This window comes from Tripterygium wilfordii, chromosome 16, assembly GCF_013401445.1.
Source record: "Tripterygium wilfordii isolate XIE 37 chromosome 16, ASM1340144v1, whole genome shotgun sequence".
Lineage (NCBI taxonomy): Eukaryota > Viridiplantae > Streptophyta > Magnoliopsida > Celastrales > Celastraceae > Tripterygium > Tripterygium wilfordii.
Genome location: NC_052247.1, coordinates 10,082,352 through 10,102,278, shown reverse-complemented (window position 1 = coordinate 10,102,278; position 19,927 = coordinate 10,082,352). Strand labels below are relative to the sequence as shown.

The 19,927-nt window shown below is 36.3% G+C and overlaps 4 protein-coding genes across 4 annotated transcripts; 2 read left to right on the top strand and 2 right to left on the bottom strand.

The window, feature by feature from the left end:
* Window positions 1-220: 220 nt before the first annotated feature.
* On the bottom strand, window positions 221-3,616 carry LOC119980350 (ATP-dependent Clp protease ATP-binding subunit CLPT2, chloroplastic). The gene is made up of 5 exons (XM_038823016.1): window positions 3,331-3,616; window positions 3,224-3,262; window positions 3,006-3,115; window positions 1,874-2,053; window positions 221-568 (listed from the first exon to the last, which is right to left on the bottom strand). The coding sequence occupies exons 1-5, from the start codon at window positions 3,564-3,566 to the stop codon at window positions 411-413; spliced, it is 723 nt and encodes a 240-aa protein (XP_038678944.1). The 5' UTR covers window positions 3,567-3,616; the 3' UTR covers window positions 221-410.
* A 5,511-nt stretch (window positions 3,617-9,127) lies between these two features.
* On the top strand, window positions 9,128-13,821 carry LOC119980470 (AT-hook motif nuclear-localized protein 1-like). Its single transcript, XM_038823174.1, has 5 exons — window positions 9,128-9,556; window positions 11,022-11,089; window positions 11,451-11,582; window positions 13,044-13,205; window positions 13,321-13,821. Exons 1-5 carry the CDS (start codon window positions 9,181-9,183, stop codon window positions 13,549-13,551), a joined length of 969 nt encoding a protein of 322 aa, XP_038679102.1. The 5' UTR covers window positions 9,128-9,180; the 3' UTR covers window positions 13,552-13,821.
* A 2,166-nt stretch (window positions 13,822-15,987) lies between these two features.
* On the top strand, window positions 15,988-17,736 carry LOC119980633 (60S ribosomal protein L38-like). Its single transcript, XM_038823417.1, has 4 exons — window positions 15,988-16,023; window positions 16,098-16,187; window positions 17,113-17,296; window positions 17,479-17,736. The coding sequence occupies exons 1-4, from the start codon at window positions 16,003-16,005 to the stop codon at window positions 17,499-17,501; spliced, it is 318 nt and encodes a 105-aa protein (XP_038679345.1). The 5' UTR covers window positions 15,988-16,002; the 3' UTR covers window positions 17,502-17,736.
* A 767-nt stretch (window positions 17,737-18,503) lies between these two features.
* On the bottom strand, window positions 18,504-19,925 carry LOC119980792 (acyl-CoA--sterol O-acyltransferase 1-like). Its single transcript, XM_038823583.1, has one exon. The coding sequence runs from the start codon at window positions 19,853-19,855 to the stop codon at window positions 18,833-18,835; it is 1,023 nt and encodes a 340-aa protein (XP_038679511.1). The 5' UTR covers window positions 19,856-19,925; the 3' UTR covers window positions 18,504-18,832.
* Window positions 19,926-19,927: the final 2 nt, after the last annotated feature.

Sequence of the window (19,927 nt, the reverse complement as noted above, 5' to 3'; positions counted from 1 at the left end):
CAACGAAAGAGGAATTTTGAAACATACCATACAATAAATATTGTCAGATGTTAAGAGAAATCACCTTCCGCATACATTTGCAGAGGCAATGTTGGTATCGGGTGTTTTTCTCGATCCCCTGACTTCGTCATGGAAAAATATCCAACAAAAAATGGCATTATGGCAGTTTCAAAATATGCATACAGTAAGTGGTAGATTTCATTTTCGAGACTGGTAATGGTTAACGAAACCCTTTAGCAAATCCATTATCATTGAAAGCAAAGGCAATATCTGTTATAATTAGCTACACTTCAAAGATTCAAGAATTGAGCATGTCATACAATTCCAACAGAAAAGCCGAAAGCACAACACTAATGAAATCCAGTCTAAGATTATATCAAATGGCTGGCAATAAATGCCCAAGGAACTTGTCAATCATCATCAAATCCAAGTTCAGAACTCAAGGACTCCAGCTCTTTTGCTTTCTCATCGCTAAAACCCAACGTGGTCATTATCTTGTGACCTGGGGATTCTACTTCAGACCAAATGCCAAGCAGCAGGTAAGATGCAGTAATTTCCCCGCTATCACCTGCAATTCAAAAGAAAAACACTCAAATGAATAATATCACAGGTAAGATATTTGCTTTTCGTTTTTGGCAAGAAATTATACTTTGCCAGCAAGGTTTTCAGACATTCAGTTCAAGGAAGGAAAGAATAAAGCAAAGCTCCAATCAATATGCTTTTAAAATAAAACTATAAAAGAGATGAGGTTTGACATTTCATCAGATTTGGAAAAGAGGAAAAATCAATTGCCAGATATTCAGGCCATGAGCTACTTCATGGACAAGAACATGCACAGAAGATCAATAAACTTTGATTTTAACAGAACAAATAAAATTAAATGTAAACATCCCGACTATAGGTAAATATCATCATCATCATCTACGCCTTAATCCCAGCTATTTTGGGTTGGCTACATTAATCCACAACGGAAATTATTTGGAGCCACTTCCTTGACATTAACACCCACTCTAAGAAAAGCTAATGTCCTCACTTTGTGATGATGTCTCCTATAATGTACAACTGCACATTCTAACTGGTATACTATCTAATCTCATAGAGTATAAAGTAAAATGGAGATATGTTGACCGTAACAAAACCAACTAAATTAACCATGTTTTTATGCTGGTGGAGAATAATTACCCGGCCTACTCCTGATTAAGTGTTCAACAAAGCAATAAACATCTGTACCACAAAAATATCCACTGATCTTAAAGGATAGCAAACCTTATAGAAAAAACCTGAACACCATCTCACAACACCCCACCAAGCACCAGGTTCAATGAACTGAAAATTCATAGAATGGTAATGTCATTCACACGAAATCTCCGACAGGAATTTGAAGTCCTTGGATAGATAAAAAGATAAGTGGTCAAATGACGTCAGACTTATGACTAGTGCTCTCCTATGAACTTGAGTGAAAAAATCAGATGACACCCAATTTATTGGTCCTTGGCAACAGCACCATTGCAGAAGCTGATCCTGAGTTAAAAAGGGCATCCAAGTAGGCAGTAGCTAGCTTAAGCACATCATATAACTGTGCAATACAACTTCTGCTGAAACCTTTGTCTAGAAAATTCAATGTCATAGATGACAGATTACATGTCTATAGTCTATACATCACATAAATGACAGCATAGACTAAACCAATGATCGTTTTTCTAGAAAACTTCTATTACATTATAAACATTACTTGTCAGTTGTTAACTCAAACATTTCACAAGAACATCTTTCCATCCATCTTCAAGATAACAAGTAGACTGGCTCTCTATGTACTCTAGAGTTACCAACAACAACAACAAATTAGCAATTAGTAAATTAAGTGGAAATATACCAGATTTTAGCTTTCTATCAAAAGCCCAATCAATGACTCTTTGAGCTGCTTCAGTCAGAGGAGGACGCTCAGGACTGAAATAATACAAGTCACCCTTTCCAAGTAGCTTGACAGATTCTTCACGCACTTTAAGAAGGGTAATACCATTTGCCCTCAGAAATTTTGAAGCCAGACTAGTTCCTGCAGTCCAAGGAAGTAACTATCTGTAATGCAAAACCTAAAGGAATTATTAAACAATTCCTCGGCCAAAATATGTACATTGCACAAAAGCGCACACCTCTGTCAAAACAGTATGTATATTTATGCAAGTGTGTGCCCGCATGTTCCATTATCAGAAAGAGAGAGAGAGAGAGACTCATCAAGGGGGACATCAAGATGGAACACAAGCCTTTGAACTTATAATTTTCGAAATCAAGATGACTACAGGCTTCAATTGCCTTGATCTTAAAATGCCAGTTTCTGCATCATGTATAGTATCTGTGTTCAGATCATTTTATTCGTAAATGAAAAACTAAGCTCAACATGTAACATTTAACCCTAATAGCAAACTACAACAAAGCATTTTTACTTCGAACAAAAAAAATCAGATACGACACTGGAAAAGGATAGTATTTACCATTATTAACAAGATGCAAGAAAAAATACCTAGTTTTTTTTTTTTTTGCTTTCTCATTCTACATCAAGAAAAGGTTAGGTAGAAATGTGTGGACAAAGTTGCAAATACTAATGGATTTGTGAAAGTGGTGTGGTCAACCTTTTATTGATGTAGAATGAGAAAGCAAAAAAAAAAACTAGGTACGAATGTCCACTTTCATAAATCTCTTCTCAAGAATGTTACGATCCAACACAATATTGGACCTGCCGAAAAAATACTAAAGTAAAATAATTACTTCAACACTGCATCCTACAAGTGCTATTAGCTTGCTCATAATTTTATCAAGACTTGCTCTTAGTTGTGGTACAATCATGAGTTCTCAAGTTTGCTTTTATTTTACCACGCTGAAGCATCTTTCAAAAAACAGGAAAGCCAGGCAAAGAAAATTTTTGTTAAGCAGATAAATCAGGATTGTTTATAAGAAGACAATTCAGTAAATCAATACAGAATGCAAATGGAATGGACAAATTAGATTACCCTCGTGAAGAACACCCATGAGAATAGCTTCAGTCCCAGTAGTTTGGTACTTTAGCTTCCTAGCTTCCAATTCAGCTATGGCATACGACTTTATTGCTCTCCATGACCACCTTAATTTCACTCAACCGGATACAGGAAAATCTCAATCCTCTTTAACCCAAAAACCCAAAAAATAAATAGAAACCACTAACATTCATACACAAACTTACAAAACTCACTTGGGAACTTTCTCAGCTGAATCGACGTTCTCTAGTTTCCTGCAATTCAAAATTACAAGTCATTCCTTGGAAACCAAACAGAAAAGATGCAACATAGTGAGAATTACGTTGTTGGGATGCTGCAAAGGACATTCGCAGCGAAACGACTGTATTTTGGCCGGCGGGTTTGCAGAGAGAGACGTAGAATGCCCTTGCCACCAAGCCATGAGCTTTTGAGATTCGGTGGTTTAAGAGATGATGAATACAGGAATGATTTTGGTTTTGGAGTGTGAGTGGATTTGAATGATTGTAAGGTCGTCGTTGTTGGTGGCGTTGGGGGTTTAGAGAGGGAGTAGGCGGCCATTTCTTCGAATCAGCGTATGCGCTAATGCAGAAGAAATTGGAACAAGATTGGTAAAGATGAGTTGTTCTGTTCCTTACAAGCCCACACCAAATCATAAAATTGTTGCAACTTGCAAACCCAAGTAGGCTTTAAGGCCCAACCCAGCTTATTCAATTAGTCCAGTATAATGGGCCTAAGCCCATTATCTCAGATTCACTCAAAAACTCATGAATGTGAATATGTGATATTATATGGGAAAATTTCCAGCCGGCACTTTTAAGTAGACTTTTAAACATCTAGGTCCACCCAAAAAATACATTGACACATAAGTATCCATCAAAATATCAATTAGATCACTATCACCGTTATATATCAGTTCATGTTACTGTTTCAAACAGTAATATGAAAGAAAAAAATCTTAAATCCAGAAGATTCCGACGGTGGTTCGCTACATCATCGCCGCCGTTAGACTCCCTTACTGAGAGCATAATTCTTAGTCAGATTCCATTCAAAATGGCCACCGAAAAAGGAGACCCAAAATTGGTGCATTTTGCTCGCGTAATGTTATTGTTTGAAACAGTAACATAGATATTAAGAAGTCATATAATGCTAATATTTTTATTGTATAATTTTACAGTTTCAAAACATAGAGAATTAAGAAAATAAGTCAAATTATTTGATTGAATAATGTTACATTTTCAAAACAATAACATTATAATTATACGATCTCATATCTGAACTCACTACATCTTCTGTGAAGATAAAGTCTGTGTACAATCTGCCTGCTTCTCACCACGCCCACTGTGGGAGTCTTGTGCACGAGAATTGTTTACTTTCGATTCTTGAAATATATATATTTGAGAGTTGTTTATCTTGAAAAATAAATAGTTGATTTAGTGTAGTCAATACTTTAATGCATGCTCATGTGAAACATTAGGCTTGACATACATTTGCAGTGAGTTTTTTTGGCATATATATACATGTCAAATGTTGGATTAGACGATTGTGTGGTCTTCCTAGAAAACATGTAAGCTTGTTTTGAATTTTAATGTGTTAAGCCACCTTGATCCCATTTTTTTTCTGTGTCTCTGGATGGCGTTAGAAACTACTTCAAAAGTGTTTTTCTACTTTGCTTGATGAAAGAATGTCATATATAACATTTATGGCTTCTTCAATTAATGTACAATATAAACTCAGCCTATTTGGTTAACCCAAAAATCAGCTAGTTCGGGTTATATTGCGTCGGGAAAGAAAGAAATTTCTCATTATATGAATATGATTCGTAAAAAATGCCGAAAACCCCACTTTGGTTGTGCCAACTGTTTATGGATTTCCTTCAGTTGGTCTGATGATTGAAAGTTTCAATCTGGTTTAAAGGAGGTTCCATCTTCCATGGGGGACTTGGACTTACCAGTTCGATTGTTTGGGCCTACAACATTGGGTTGGGCTTTTATTTAGATTGTAGATTAGTACTATTTACTAGATTGAATTGTGAGCGGAAATATTGTATTAGCACAATCTAATAATACTTTTGAGTGATCATCATTAATTTTTAATGGAAAATGGCATATTAATACCACTTTCAAAATTATCGGACATCTAGGTCCATTCCAAAAAATCTTATCCCTCATAAGTCTATTTTTAGTTTTTATAATATTTAAATCATTAAAATTTTATCCGATTCCTTTTTTACCCTTTTTTAAAAGAGGATTAGATTTAATATGATTTATTTATCTTGTTACTTTCTCTATATGCTATGTCTCTCTATATGCTATGTCTCTCTCTTATCTCACCACATCTTCTCTCTCAACTACATCTCTCTCATCATAACAACTTTCTCTCCCCTACTGCATCTCTCTCTCTCTCTCTCTTTACCACATATCTCTCATTACGACATCTTTCTCTCTCTCTCATCATTTTTTCTTGGCTGTCGTTTTGGTCCAAACATGGCTGGACATTATGCGTCTCTGTGAGGGGAGTCCAACGGTGATGGTAGTGTTGTGAATTGTCGTCAGAATCGGTCGGATCTGAAGTTTTTTCAAAATAGTAACGTTAGCCGACCAATGTTACTATTTTAAAAAGGACATATATGGTGACCGTTTTGGATCGTATATGAATGGGCATTATGTGCTTCAATGAGGGGAGTCCAACGATGATGGTGGTATGGCAAACCGTTGTTGAAATCGACCGGATCTGAAGTTTTTTCCAAATAATAACATTGACCTACCAATGTTACTGTTTTGAAATAGTAACATTGGCCGACCAATGTTACTGTTTTAAAACTGCCATATCCGACGACTATTTTGGGCCATATCTGGCTGGATATTGTGCGTCTCAGTGAGGGGAGTCCAACAGTATTGGTGGTTTAGCGAACCGTCACCAGAATCGGTCGGATCTCAGGCTTTTGTCTTGTTGTGGTCTCAACTTTCCGATCATTTTTCGATCAAATAGACAACCATTGGTGGTGGTGGTGGAAGGTCGATCGGAGTATGTTCATGGTGATGTGAGCTTCAGTTTAGGTTGGATACCGACGGGCAACAGTAAGGAGAGAGAAGAAGAGAGAAGTGTAGTTGTTGTGGGAGGAAGAAAATAAGGGTAAAAAATTAATTAGCATACTAGTGGTACCCTAGAGGGAAAGTTTTTTGGACTGGACTTAAGTGTCCTCCACTATATAAAGAAGGGTAAGATCTCAAATTAAAGTTTAAGTTCTAACTTGTGATTGCTTTGACTAGTGATTATCTTGGAGACTAACTTGAGCGTCAGCACTCATGGTCTTCCAACGACCGTCGAGTTCACTGACAATCTTTGTTTTTAGGATAAGGGCAGTCAGATCACATAAGAGCAATAAGCCGAATAGCCCCTAACAGCATTAAGAAGTGTTCGGTTAATGTGGTGATCAATTTTTGTTCACTACAACCACAATTTTAAAAGGCAGATAATTACTCTTCAAGGATATAAAAGACACACTTAGATAGGAAATTATGAGTAAAGTCATATTGGAGGTTCAGAAAATCTAACAAAAAGGAGCAATTATCCAAAGTAGCATAAAATCGAGCAATGTTACATACCTCTAATTTATGACCTTCATTTTATCCCAATTATATGTAGCATATGTGATAGTCATTTATTACAAACACACATGCAAGACCCATTTAACATCTAACAATGCACGTGAATTGGGGATAAAATGAGAGTGTCAAAACACTCAAGCCACTAATTGGAGTTGTAAAAATGGTATGTATTATCCTGGTAACCAGGATTCGAATCCCATTATCGTTTCAAAAAAGATGCCATACATTTTTCAATAAAACCAAGGGAAGCAAGCATTAATGATGGGTGCACATGCTCATCACTGATAATGAGTTTTAGCTAAACAAGATTAAATAATTCATTAAAAAAATATAATATAAAACTTTCAAACTCCATTTCCATAAGATTCCACTCCTTGGAATTGACATGCAATATTACCACCACTTGCCTTTTCCAAAAGACATTTATTATTCATTTGAAAAATATTTTATTTATATTTTAAATTATACTTTGTATCCTTTTATTAATCAAGTTGTCTTTGCCCTACTGGCCAAAAAAAATGTAATAATAAGTCAATAAATAAATCTATAAAAAAAAAATGAAAGTTATGGTGGGTAATGTCCATCGACCTCATCAGCATTCTATTGATTCAAAGGCACAAATAATATTAATAACTACTCGTTCTTATCTTAATGCTATGTTTCTTTAATATATTTTCTAGTTTTTGGCAATTCATCTGACACCATATTATACATACATATACATATATACAATATTCGTTTTGTTTTAATGAATATTTTACTCCTCAATAACTTTTATTTTCTGGGTTAGTGTTTGTGGTCCAAATTCATAAAGGATTAATAAAATCATATGATCTGTCATCACTTGCATTCTTTGATTTTTTATTAATATAAAGTATTTTCAATTTTGGTAGAGTAAATAACTAATGCCAAAAAACAAAGAGTAAACCATATTGTTGAGTTTGTCATTTGTTATTTGTATTTATTTTCAAAAAATAAAATCCAAAAGGGTAAAAACAAATCAAGCAAATTTTATTTTGTAAACCTACATTACATAAAAAAAATCTCTTAGTCATTACTTATTGCTAAAATATATTTATTTTTGCAGTAAAAAATAAGTATGAATATATTAGTAATATTCAAAAATTAAAGTAACCTCTTCCTATTATTAATTTACTTATTATGACTATCGTGTTTCTTGATCATCTGCTTTCAGGTGTGGTCTAGCGATACAATTGCATGGTGTAAAATGATGAGGCTCTTAAATCCGGTGGAGATCGATCTTCTCAACGTCAAATCTTAATGAAGGGGAAGACAAGACACTTGATTCGGACCATTTGTATTTGTTTGTTTTTCTGTTTCTTTGTTTAATCTATCTAGATTTATCTCGGGATAGTGTTTGTCCGGTTTTATGCTGGTGTAGTCTGGATATATTCCGGGGTTATATATTTTTCTAGAATCCTGGTGCCTAACTTCCTAGGCTATTGTTGGTAATTTCTCATGCCGCTTTCATAATGCTATTTGTAGTGTTTGATATTATGGAATGAAATGTTGGGGTTTATACTTTTTCTATTTTTAGAAAAACCTACTTCTTATGACTTGAAGAGGATGAGATTTGAATTTCTTTTCAGGTTAATAATCATAATAGCTAAGAAAAAAAAAATTATCCCAAAAAAATATAAAGCATTATTTCAATTTCAAACTTTTTGATTACGCATGCTAATTTTATGAATATAATAATTATTTACTATTAAAATTTAAACAATGTGAACGATAATGATTATAAAGGCACTGCAAATTCTTATTTTTGTTAATATTATTCTTGCTTTGATGATTAGGTAATTGTTCACAACTCTTTTAGGATAAGTGTCATGCCGTTTAAAACGGGGGAGAATTCGAGAACCCTGATCATCAAGGTAATACACATTATTTTTACCACTCTAATTAGTTCGGATGTGGATAAGTGTCATGCTTGAAGCTCTTTTTTGGACAACTTCTTCCAATTTTCGCAACTTAAAACTTTTTTGCAAAAAATTATTTTAATCACAAAATAACAAGAATAAAGAAAGGACATATAAGAAAACTATTACATATTAAAAAATGAAATATGAAGAGAAAAATAGAAAGCGAAATTGATTATTATTATATTTAAAAATGTCCAATTTAAATATTATTTTGAGACAGTAGGAAAGGAACCAAATTTTAGCTAATAAACCAGAGAAGAAAAAACAAAAGCATTCCATTTATCCTTCAAAATCCTCCCAAAAATATAGAAAACCTTAATTTTTATCCTTCAATTTTTTTGAAAAATAAAAATAACTCTTTCATTTCAGTTTCTGCTAATCTGATATTAAACAAACAAACCCATCTTTGTTCCAAAATTTCTAGGTAAATTTGGATTATTAGTGAGCATTTCAACTGTACCGTCTCTGTTTTTTTTTTTTTTTTTTTTTTTTTTCTCTCACTCTGTTTGTTCTTCAATTTTTTTGGGTTTTAATTTCAAGATATATGCATGATTACAGCTTAAAATCCAAGTGAATTTTTGATATTTTTCTGTAAAAAAATTACATTTCTAGAATTTAAGGATGGAACCAGCAACAGCAAGAGAAGTTGTAAGTAGTAGTGGTGGGGTTACAGTGGTGGGATCTGATGCCGCATCGGACTACCATGTGGCTCCGAGGTCAGAAAACCCTAACCCGTCCTCTGGATCCGCTCTGCTGCAGTCGGCGGCCCAGCCACAGCCACCGCCTAATGCGGCAGCGCCGGCCATGCCTGGAAAGAAGAAGAGAGGCAGACCCAGGAAATATGCACCAGACGGCTCCGCCACCGCGCCACTCTCTCCGAAGCCTATATCTTCTGCAGCGCCACCTCCGGTAATTGATTTCTCCTCCGATAGGCGTCAGAAGGTGAAGCCAGCTAGCTCTGTGAGCAAGACCACTAAATATGAAATGGAGAATCTAGGTAATGACTTGCATGCTACTTGTATCTATACCCTTTGAGTTCTATCTGATTTTGAAAAGTTTGCGTCTTGGCACCGTATGTATAGTGTATATATTGGGGTCTATATACGTGGGTCCTGATTGGATGCTTCTGTTGAGACATTTATGTGTGTGCGTTTTGGGGTGTTTGTATTTGTAAAGATAGAATCTTGTTGTTATGGTATTTAAGAGAATCATGGAAGAAATCATTTCCACGTACCTCCTAAAAGTCTGCAGGTGAATAGATTTGGACTAACGAACCCTGTCATCCAGATCCTGACTATAAGCAGGAAAATAGGGGAAGGAATATAAGATTTTGTTTGAGAGTACTGTTGGTACATAGTTTTGGGGTTTGTGATGTTAGTTTTGGTCTTTTGGAAGTTCCTATGTGGTGTGATGATACTTAATTTCTGCCAACTGGGTGTCATTATGATATTAGTTTTGACTGTTCCGTATCAGCCCTACTTTTGGGTTGGCTTGCGTGGTCTTCTATCTTAAGTCTACCTATTAAGCTTACAAACACAAGGATAAACTTCATTGCTTTATGTAAATGCACTGGCTTTGAGAATCCCGCGTGCAAATGGAGAAACCTGTCATAGTTAATGAAGCATGCAATGTCTAGATTTTTTGCCACTTTCCATGCATCTCGCCATGAAAATAGCAGGGTTCTATGCTTCTTCATGTTATATTTGAGTCTAATTTTATCTTTATTTGGAGCCATGCGGTGTATAATAACTTCAAGTGGTTTTGTTTTCGCTTGACATCATATGCCGATAAAGAAAACTTTTGAAGAAACTAATAATCATTTTAAGAACAATTTTTATGGTCATTTATGTGCATGGCCTTGAAACCCTACATTATACCACCGAGAAGCCTTAGCCCCTGTTAGTAGGATACATCTTATCACCCATGCTGCAAGTCTTTTGATTTCTGCCTCTTTTGTTTACTTGATTTTTCCAATGTTTATTAGGACATTAATGCATATGATATGCTCAGTTTGATTCTACTAAGCACTCCCATTAGCAATGTTTATGATCATTTTGGTGAATTTAAAGCCGTTGCTTTATGACACTGTACAAAGTTATGTTGTAAATAGTGGATGCGCTAATTACTCAAGTTTGTCTCTCTAAGTCTCTAGTAAGAATTTACAAGTAACTAAGGCCTGCCCGATGGTGGCTGGATGCTTACCATCCCTGCCAAGGGAGCAGGGTTGAAGTCCCTGCACGACTAACATGTACCTACGAATCTTTTTGAATGTAATTACAAATAGCAGTTACTAGATTTTACGCTAATCAGCATTGCCGGATTCTTTTACCATATATTGGCGCTTCAGATAGGAAAAGGTTATTGTTTCATTTTGAAAAGGAGTCTTGTTAATAAATGTCATGATGATATTATCGTCAAAGCTCTGTAGGTAACTTTTCATCTTGCTGTATTTGTTTTTGTAGGAGAATGGGTTGCTTGCCCTGTGGGTGCAAATTTCACCCCCCACATCATCACAGTTAATTCTGGTGAGGTATGTATTTATATGGCCTGAACCCATTTGAACTTGGTCCCTTTTTGCTGTCACAAAACAATATCTTGTGAAGTATAATGCTAACTTCATACTTTTTTACATTAGAGAGTGATTGAGATGATTTTCCTTCTCGCAAAAAACAAAATAAATAAATAAAAGGGATGCGGCTTTTTGCAAATTTTTTTCTTCATATTCTCAAAATGTTAGTGCAGTCCTCCTGATGTTCTGGGAAATTAGTTAGGTCGAAGAAGAGTGAAAAGAATAAAAACGACTCTATGTTTCTCTATCTATACTTTCATAAGTACTTCGTAGTATTTGGATGACTTAATGATAAAAAGCACATCTGTTCCGGTGGTTTTAGGATGTTACTATGAAGATCATATCATTCTCTCAGCAAGGGCCTCGGGCTATATGCATTCTCTCTGCAAATGGTGTGATTTCCAGTGTTACGCTTCGACAGCCTGATTCTTCCGGGGGTACATTGACATATGAGGTGATTCATATTATCCTTACTCAGGAAAAAATTGTTTAACCCTGCCAAATTGAGGTTGCTTTGGTGAAGTATCTTGTCTTTCGTATGTAGTTTTCTTGATCATCTTAGTGTGTAGCTGTTTGTTCCCGTTGAATTCATTATTTTATTTTTAACTTTTTTTGCTTAGACATTATGTAGATTTTTTTTGGGAACAATACACAGTGAGCAGACAACAATGATCAAGTTTCAATTTTCATAATTAATTCAACAAATCTAACACCGTTTGGGATGTGTGGTATCTATTTGTTCGTTCTGCATTTTTCATTCTCTAGTTACTATGCTGTCTTCAATGACCCTTGATGGCACTTGCGCACTTTTTCTTTTGTTTTTGTTTCATATCTGTTACTTGAGGAGGTAATGATGCAGATTACTGTGTTATGTGGAAAATTAATATGCTGTATAGTATAAATAAAGTATCGACTTTTACGGTTCAAAATTATTGGGTTTCTTGCTTTCGGCCCAAAAGAAATTATTGTCTTCTTGGTAATTTGCTGGTTGTCAATCATGAATTTATTATCAGTTTTTATGAAAAAATTTTGAGTCCTAGACGAAGTTGTAGTTTTTATTATTTCCTATTAGGTGTATCCTTGGACTATTAGGAAAGTACTTAATTTAGTTAGAATTTTATAATTATATGCATCTAATCTATAGTTCTAGTGAGAAATTAATGAACATTATTTAATAGAAATTTCAATGTTGAAATTTTTATCATATTATGGCGCAATCAACCTTCAAGTGTCTTGCCAAGTAATTTTTACTGTGATATGGCTGATTTCTATGAGTCTCTATGTTTATTCTTCTGTTGTTCAAATTCACTGTGTCTCGGCGATGATTTATATTCATGGAAAACCCTGAGCTTCTTGCTCTCATAAATGTAAATCATTCCAGAACCAACGTTTTATGTGATTACCCCCTGTGAGATTTTCTAATTGGCATAAATAGTCTGCTGTTTTTGCAAGGCTCATTTTGCTTCAACTTGTATGACTAGATGGAAGAGGGTATATTATGCTCTTGACTGATGACACTATTCACATTTTGCACTGTTAATTTCTTGTTTCCCTCAACTTGAAGTTTCTTAAATTGTAATGTCACCTTAATGGAGTTAAAAAATGTTTGAGAAAGGTTGTCGATTTGACCTCTTAATTTTGCTTTGCTCCATCTTTCTTAAATTAAATAGAAGCAGGTTAAACAAGGATGCCCAACTGACCCTTTTCCGCCCCTTTTCTTGTGTGATCATAGAAGGTTTCTGCTATTGTATTCCTTAGTGATCCATTCACTGTTGAATTTACCATGCTAGCCCCTTTGGTCAATTTTCTTCTCTCATGTTGCCACTTTATTCAATTAATTTTTATATGTGCATACTACATTGTCTTTTGTAGTTCATTTCTTATTCTTAATATACACCATTTGGCTTTCAATCAGGGTCGTTTTGAGATCCTCTCTCTATCTGGCTCATTTATGCCCAACGAAAGCGGTGGAACAAAGAGCAGAACTGGTGGTATGAGTGTTTCATTGGCAAGTCCAGATGGACGCGTTGTCGGCGGTGGAGTTGCTGGTTTACTTGTTGCTGCTAGTCCTGTGCAGGTTCTTTCGTTATAGCTCTCATCCCCCTCCCCTTCTCCGTCCCCTCTCTCACTCTCTTAACCCAAAAGAGTTTGACTTGGATTCTGATATTTCTCCTTTTGTGCATATGGAGCAGGTTGTGATTGGCAGTTTTTTGGCAGGGAACCAGCATGAGCAGAAGCCAAAGAAACAGAAACAAGACTTCATATCAACTGCGACTCCTACTTCTGCTGTTCCCGTCTCCAACGCTGATCCAAGATCGAACCCCTCTCCGTCTCCATTCCAGGGGGACAATTGGTCTTCTTTGCCATCAGACTCGAGGAATAATAAACCAACTGATATTAATGCATCTGTACCGGGAGTTTAACTTAAAGGTTGTCTTACTGTTATTAAGAGGCTTGACAATTACGTAATCGGTGACCAAACTCCCTCGTTTTGTGTGTTTATCCAGAGACTTCATTACTTCTGCACCAATACATGGGGGATTTTAGTTGGTTAGGATGTTAGGAAGCCCCTTGCCGCTGTTGTGTCATGTAGAATTTAGAATTTTTCCTGTAATTTTTTCATTTGGGGTTTCCTTTCTCATGAATGATGAATTCTGATATGAGAAAGTGTTTTGTTACGACAATATCGTCAACTGTGCCCTATTCTGCTTATACCTGCTTCGTTTGAAGAAATGGTGGTACATTCAAATGCACTGATTTGAAAATGTGTTGTGGCTTCATGCTTCCATTTGGAGTGATAGCTTGAAAAGAATTAGGTCTAATAGAGCTTGCAACTTCCTTTACAATTGGGATTTCGTTGAGACCTGGATGTCCATAGGGACTGGTTCTAAACCCCTCCCAGCCCTTCCCATAACGGGTTTAGCTTGTTCATGAGTGTTTCCATTATCACAATTTGCAAGATGGATCCTTGCTCAACCTAAAGTTGAGTGGGTTCCATGTTTCCAAAAAGGTGTTTGTATTAGGTAGTCATCTAGTTAGATATTGATCATCTCAGCATATATAACTTCCTTGTCATAATCACTTCCTGCATGCATTGATATCGCTTTTGCTGGATATGGATGTAGGCAAGCTAAGGGGAAGGAATGTTAGCGAGAGAAAATAGTAATAGTCTAAAGTGATTAGTGAATGTGGCAAAGTTCCTTTCTGTTCACCCTGTCGAGAAGAAATCAAGAGAATTTCAAGTAAGAGCATGACAGAACAAGTAATATTCACCATGCTTCTTGGTTGCATATGAAGTTCTAGACATACTAATACTATGGATTATCAAACATGTTAGCTTGGTAACACGAGGATACCACTCAAGCACATACTTGCACAGGCTAGGAAAATTATGACGAGAACAATAGCTAAAAAGTGTAGGCATCTGATGAATTTGGCACACCGTTAGGTTGAAAGGAATCGGCAAGGGATAGCTAAAAAGGAATCGGTAAGGGATTCATCCTCCGAAAAATTCTCCTAAGAATCAAGAAAGAAGAGATCTTCTCTTACCAAAAATAGACCACTCAAACTTATATAAAATGAACATCAATACCACGTAAACGATCTTAAACTCTTTACTCTTGATTGTTAGTGATGACGAACAAAACTTTCTCTGGTTCTGAGGATGTCACCGGTTTAGAGATGTTATGCTATGCTTAGTTGTGCTATGCTATGCCGAAATGTGTAATGCTATGCCGAACTATGCTATACTATGCCAAGCTCTGTTATGCTATGCCAAATTAACTTTGTTATGTTATGCCAAGTTCTTCCTGCATAAGGAAGCACGTAAGCTATGGGGGGCCCTGAGTTTGTGTTCGGGGAAACATATCCAATGCTCAAGTCAATACTTTAGACAAAAAAAGGTTGAGTGCTCAGTATTTGGAACCCTCTCTCTCAACTTGTTATTAAATGTGCAAGAATGGGAAAAGTAGCATGTACTATTTACCCGTGGTGGAGGGTCTCCTTTCATACTTGTTAGAAAGTGACGATTATGAACAGTTATGGAAGATCATGGGTCGCCTATTAACTTCACATGAGAACGTGGGTGAGGACATGGATCCGTCATTTACTCTACTAGTAATCGTTTTTCTTATGGAGCATAGCAATGAGATAGGTCATCCTATGGAACTCAGCATGTATGCACGACGGGGTATTGAGGGTTGTCCTATGGTCATGCTATGGAAATGAAACTCTTCTCCTCGCTCTCTTAGATGTTCATCCTCTGGTTTTTTTTCCATTATATATCAGGCGTTAGGACACGTGGCATACATGTTTTTAGTGGAGGTTATTTTTGGTATTATCAGTTAGAAAATGAGAACTCCGAACATCGAGCACACTAAACTCTTTTAATAGCACTTGAGTTTACTTGAGCGTTCTTGATCGTTCCCCTAAGTCCCCTCGGGGACCCCATAACTCACATTACTTCTTGTGCAAATCACTTAAGCTCGGTCTTGAAGCCATGCAGTTCCTAACTACTAGCCCAGCCACCTGATACTTTAGCAAGACTGAATAAGTCATTTTGGACGTGATCAGTATTCAGTAGGCATATTGGATGATGAAAGAGGAGAAAAACCTGAGCAAAAGCTGATGAAGGTTTGCATTAAGAAAGAGTGCCATTAGAGAGTAAGAGCGAAAGAGCACGAGGTGTTTATTCTTTCTGGTTATGCAAAGACGAAAGGGGTTGGTGTAGATTTGGGAGCAAAAGTTCTGATGTTGTCTGTACCATAGAAACGAATTACCATGGGATTACTTCGTCCGTTTGATGAAAGGATGAAGAACAGAGTTGGGTGGATTTGTCATTCCGTCCCGAGCCGTTAACGGCATTATCCGCTGAAATGTTTAATGAAATTAAAAAAGTTAAAATGGAAAACAGTAGGGGTAGGATCGAAAATTCACAACAAAATCTAAACTAGGGTTTTACATTTTACAGGCAGACCTTTATACGGCGGGAGTGTGTCAAAGCACAAGCAGTCGGCTCCAAACCTCAAGCCTCCTTTGTAGAAGAAGATCATCTAACATGGTGAGTTTAAGCTTCGATTTCGTACTCTGGTTTAGTGCTTCTTCTTTTCTCCTTTTCCGTTGAAATAAATCTTATGCTTGGTTCTTAGAAATCCCAGGAAAACCTAGAAAGTGATGGAAAATCGACCGCGTCTGTTTTTGTTTTGGGTTTCTTTGAATCCTACTTGTGTCTGAATGGTACTATGTTTCAGATAAATGCAATTTTGATTGTTTTCAATGCTAGAGATTATGCCATGGAGAGGATAAATTAGTTTTGGAGAACAAACATGTTTAACACATATTACCCTAGATCTACAAGATTTACTTTGGGTGTCGATTGATGATTCTTGTAAGCATGCATATAAGCGGCACTTGAATTTTGACTTTCATTATATCTATTGCAACCCCAAAGAATCAGACATCTAGAAAAATTTCAATTTCCCCTTTTAGTTGGAGGTTGAATGTTGCAGCCTTACTACTATGTATATCTTCACTCAAAATTTAGGTTTCAAAATCGATGTGTTATAGCGATTCAGTTATACTTTGTCAAAGTTACGCTGTCTCTAATGCTTTTACTTGATGTTCTATTTGTATTTTTAGAATTGATTGTGCCTGCCTATCCAATATTCTTATCATCCTACTCATAAACCCCAGTAATTAGTGTGGGATAATCCAAGTTATTTTAACCCCCACTCTTTGGCCGTCAAACCTATGGTTTACCTTGAGATTGGTCAAGTAAATGGCGGCGACTAACACCCACTTTTGAACAATTCATATATTGGTATTTACTGAAGAGGATATTTATTTATTGCTTATTGCTGATGGATTTTCTGTACATATTTGGTCTTCGATTTGTTTAAAAGAACATTTATTCACTGGTTATTCTGATATCCGATTATATTGTGAGAGTGTAATTGGTTGCACTGAATGGCTTTTCTAATAAACAGCCGAAGCAAATCCATGAAATCAAAGATTTCCTCTTAACGGCAAGGAGGAAGGATGCTCGTTCTGTGAAGATCAAGAAGAGTAAGGATGTTGTTAAGTTCAAGGTTCGATGCTCCAGGTACTTGTATACACTATGTGTATTTGACACTGAGAAGGCAGACAAGTTGAAGCAATCTCTTCCTCCAGGTAGATTTACTATTGCTATATATTATTGTCTGGGAGTTAGAAAAACAGATGGTTGATGATCATTGTTTTTTTCTTTATGTGACCTGGCTTTCAAATTGCTTTCAACCTGTTCTGAAAACACTTATGGTGCATTGTTGATAACACATAACTTCTAGTGATTTATTCGCTTGTTTTGCTTGTAGGTTTGAGTGTGCAAGATCTGTGAACAAGGTGGATAGAGTTTTCAAGTTTTTGAGGCTTATTGAGTTGTCAAGATATTATTCTACTTTATGGCTATTTTCTTTTTCATGTTTAAAGGACAGGGTTTACCAGTTATTTTATGTTGTGTATGGATTTCTTTCTACAACTTTTGTCAACTAAATTTGACATCCAATCCATCTTGAATTTAATATTGTCTATTGTAATATGATTATGCTTATTTGTTTTAGCATTTTATTGAACCCTACTTTATTAGATGCATTGAGATGAATAACAAAACTATCAAAATCAGCAAATTTCAATTAAATTAAAGGGAAAATTAGATATAAGTCTCTCTATTAAAAGAGAAAAGGTTACATTAATATTAGTTGATCTAAACACAGATATAATTTCAAGAAATCCAAAATATATTTAGGCTTTTCATTTTAGTTCTCTATTTCTCTCTCTAGAAACGTCGATCTAATTGAAAAAGAGCATCTAGAGGAAAGAGATCGACAAAAAAGATTGGCGGGGGAAGAAAAAGGAGAAACATCGAAAGAACTGATTGACGGAGAAAGTGATCGACAAAAGAGATCGGCCAATCTCTATCACAAACGAAAGGAAGAAGATGAAAGAAAAAACTTAGCAACGCCATCACAAGTGAAGGAAGAAGATGTGAGGCAGTGAAAGCTTCTTTTATATAGGTAAGGACATTTTGGCCTGTTTGTTATATTTGTCCTTATCTCTAAACCTTTTTTTTTTTTAACATGAATTTATTAGAACAAATCTCTCCCATTTCTGTGTAAATCCCCCAAAATTAAATTAAAACATATCATATCATATGCATACAAGGCTGGGAAATTTTGGTAGAATCCGTGGAACAATCAAGTTTTTATATTGGGCTGGGCCGATGAGAGCCCAAAAATGGATCCATATTACTACTACTTCCATCTCCATGCTATTAATGTAATAAAACAACAAAATTACCATCAAGATTATTTTAGGGGACTAAGGGCAACTGCAATGGTGCCCTATTTATTGAGTCAACAAAAAGTTGACCCGATCCCATCTTTATTATACAAAAAGTTAAGTCAATCACGTCTCTCAATACAATCACATCAATAATACACAAATTTCTATACATTATCTCTTCCCACCCAATATGGAGGCCGTTAACATTTCATGTCTCCATGTTGTACTTAACAAAACTACATCAAAACACACAATCTCAGTACAGCCACATCAACAAAACACGTTTTTCAATACAGTCATATCAGAAAAACATATTTTCTAATACAACCACATCGACAAAATACAATATTTTTGTTGATCCAACAATAATTTACCATTGTAAATACCCTAATAGGGAATCAGATTACGTATAAACGCGCCTATCAGCGCGTACTCCTCCAACGACCTTACATCAATCTGAGACTTGCTTAAGCAGGGGAGGAAGATCCAAACACTTGTCGTCACAACAAATCCAATGGTCAAGCCCCCTGATATCAGCCCATGCAATCTCCACCGTCCATCAATTGCCTTCTTCAAAGCAATCTCAGCCGTCAAACAAAGCCCATGAACGAGGAAGAACCCCATCACCTCCCAAGTGGGCCTCATTCGGCCCAAGTAGTAGAATATCAGTTCGTGCATGATACCTGAAACCACAAACGTTGCAAAAACAGCTGGCAGTGGAGCCCACTTCCGACCAATCACACGTGAGCATGCCTTAATGGTGGGAAGGTACACGGTTGGTCGCAGGATGCTGGGGACCATCAGATTCCATCTTTTGCCCCAAAAGTCCTGCAACGACGTGGAGAGATACGGTTCATTGAACTGTGGCTCGAGCTCTAATCCGGTCATGGTTCGAGCCATGGCTGCACCCATTGCTAGTATGATTTCAAGACCAAAATAAGTATGCAAACCGTACAACACCAGTACCATCTTTGGATGCATATAGTCCCTGTAATCATAGATCTTGATCATCAGAACCAAAATTAGGCCCTTGATTGCATAATTCGAAGGACTTTCTCTAGGCTTTAAGGGTGATTTTTGAGATGGGTTTTGTTGGAGCTTGATGGGTAAGCAGGCAACTGCCACAAAGAGTGGGAGCGAGATTGATGGGTCTGAGGCAAGAGGGCCTTGACCAAAAGAGAAGAGTAAGAGCTTGAAATTGGCAAGCCAAGTGATGAAGAAAGATGTCATGCCACAGAGATGAGGAGAGGAGAGATGGAGTGGGAGGTAGAAGAAGAGACCCACGACGGGAAGTAGCAAAATGAGTCTTTTGGGACCTGCAGAGACTACTTTGCTAATTGAATAGCAGTAAGCAAGAGATATTACAACTGTTAACCATACTCTCATGAAGTTGTGCAGCTCTCCTTCCATTTTTTTGTGTCCCTGAGATTGCTCTTGTTTGTGATGAACTGACCAATAAATAGAAGTCTTGATCAGTTGGCT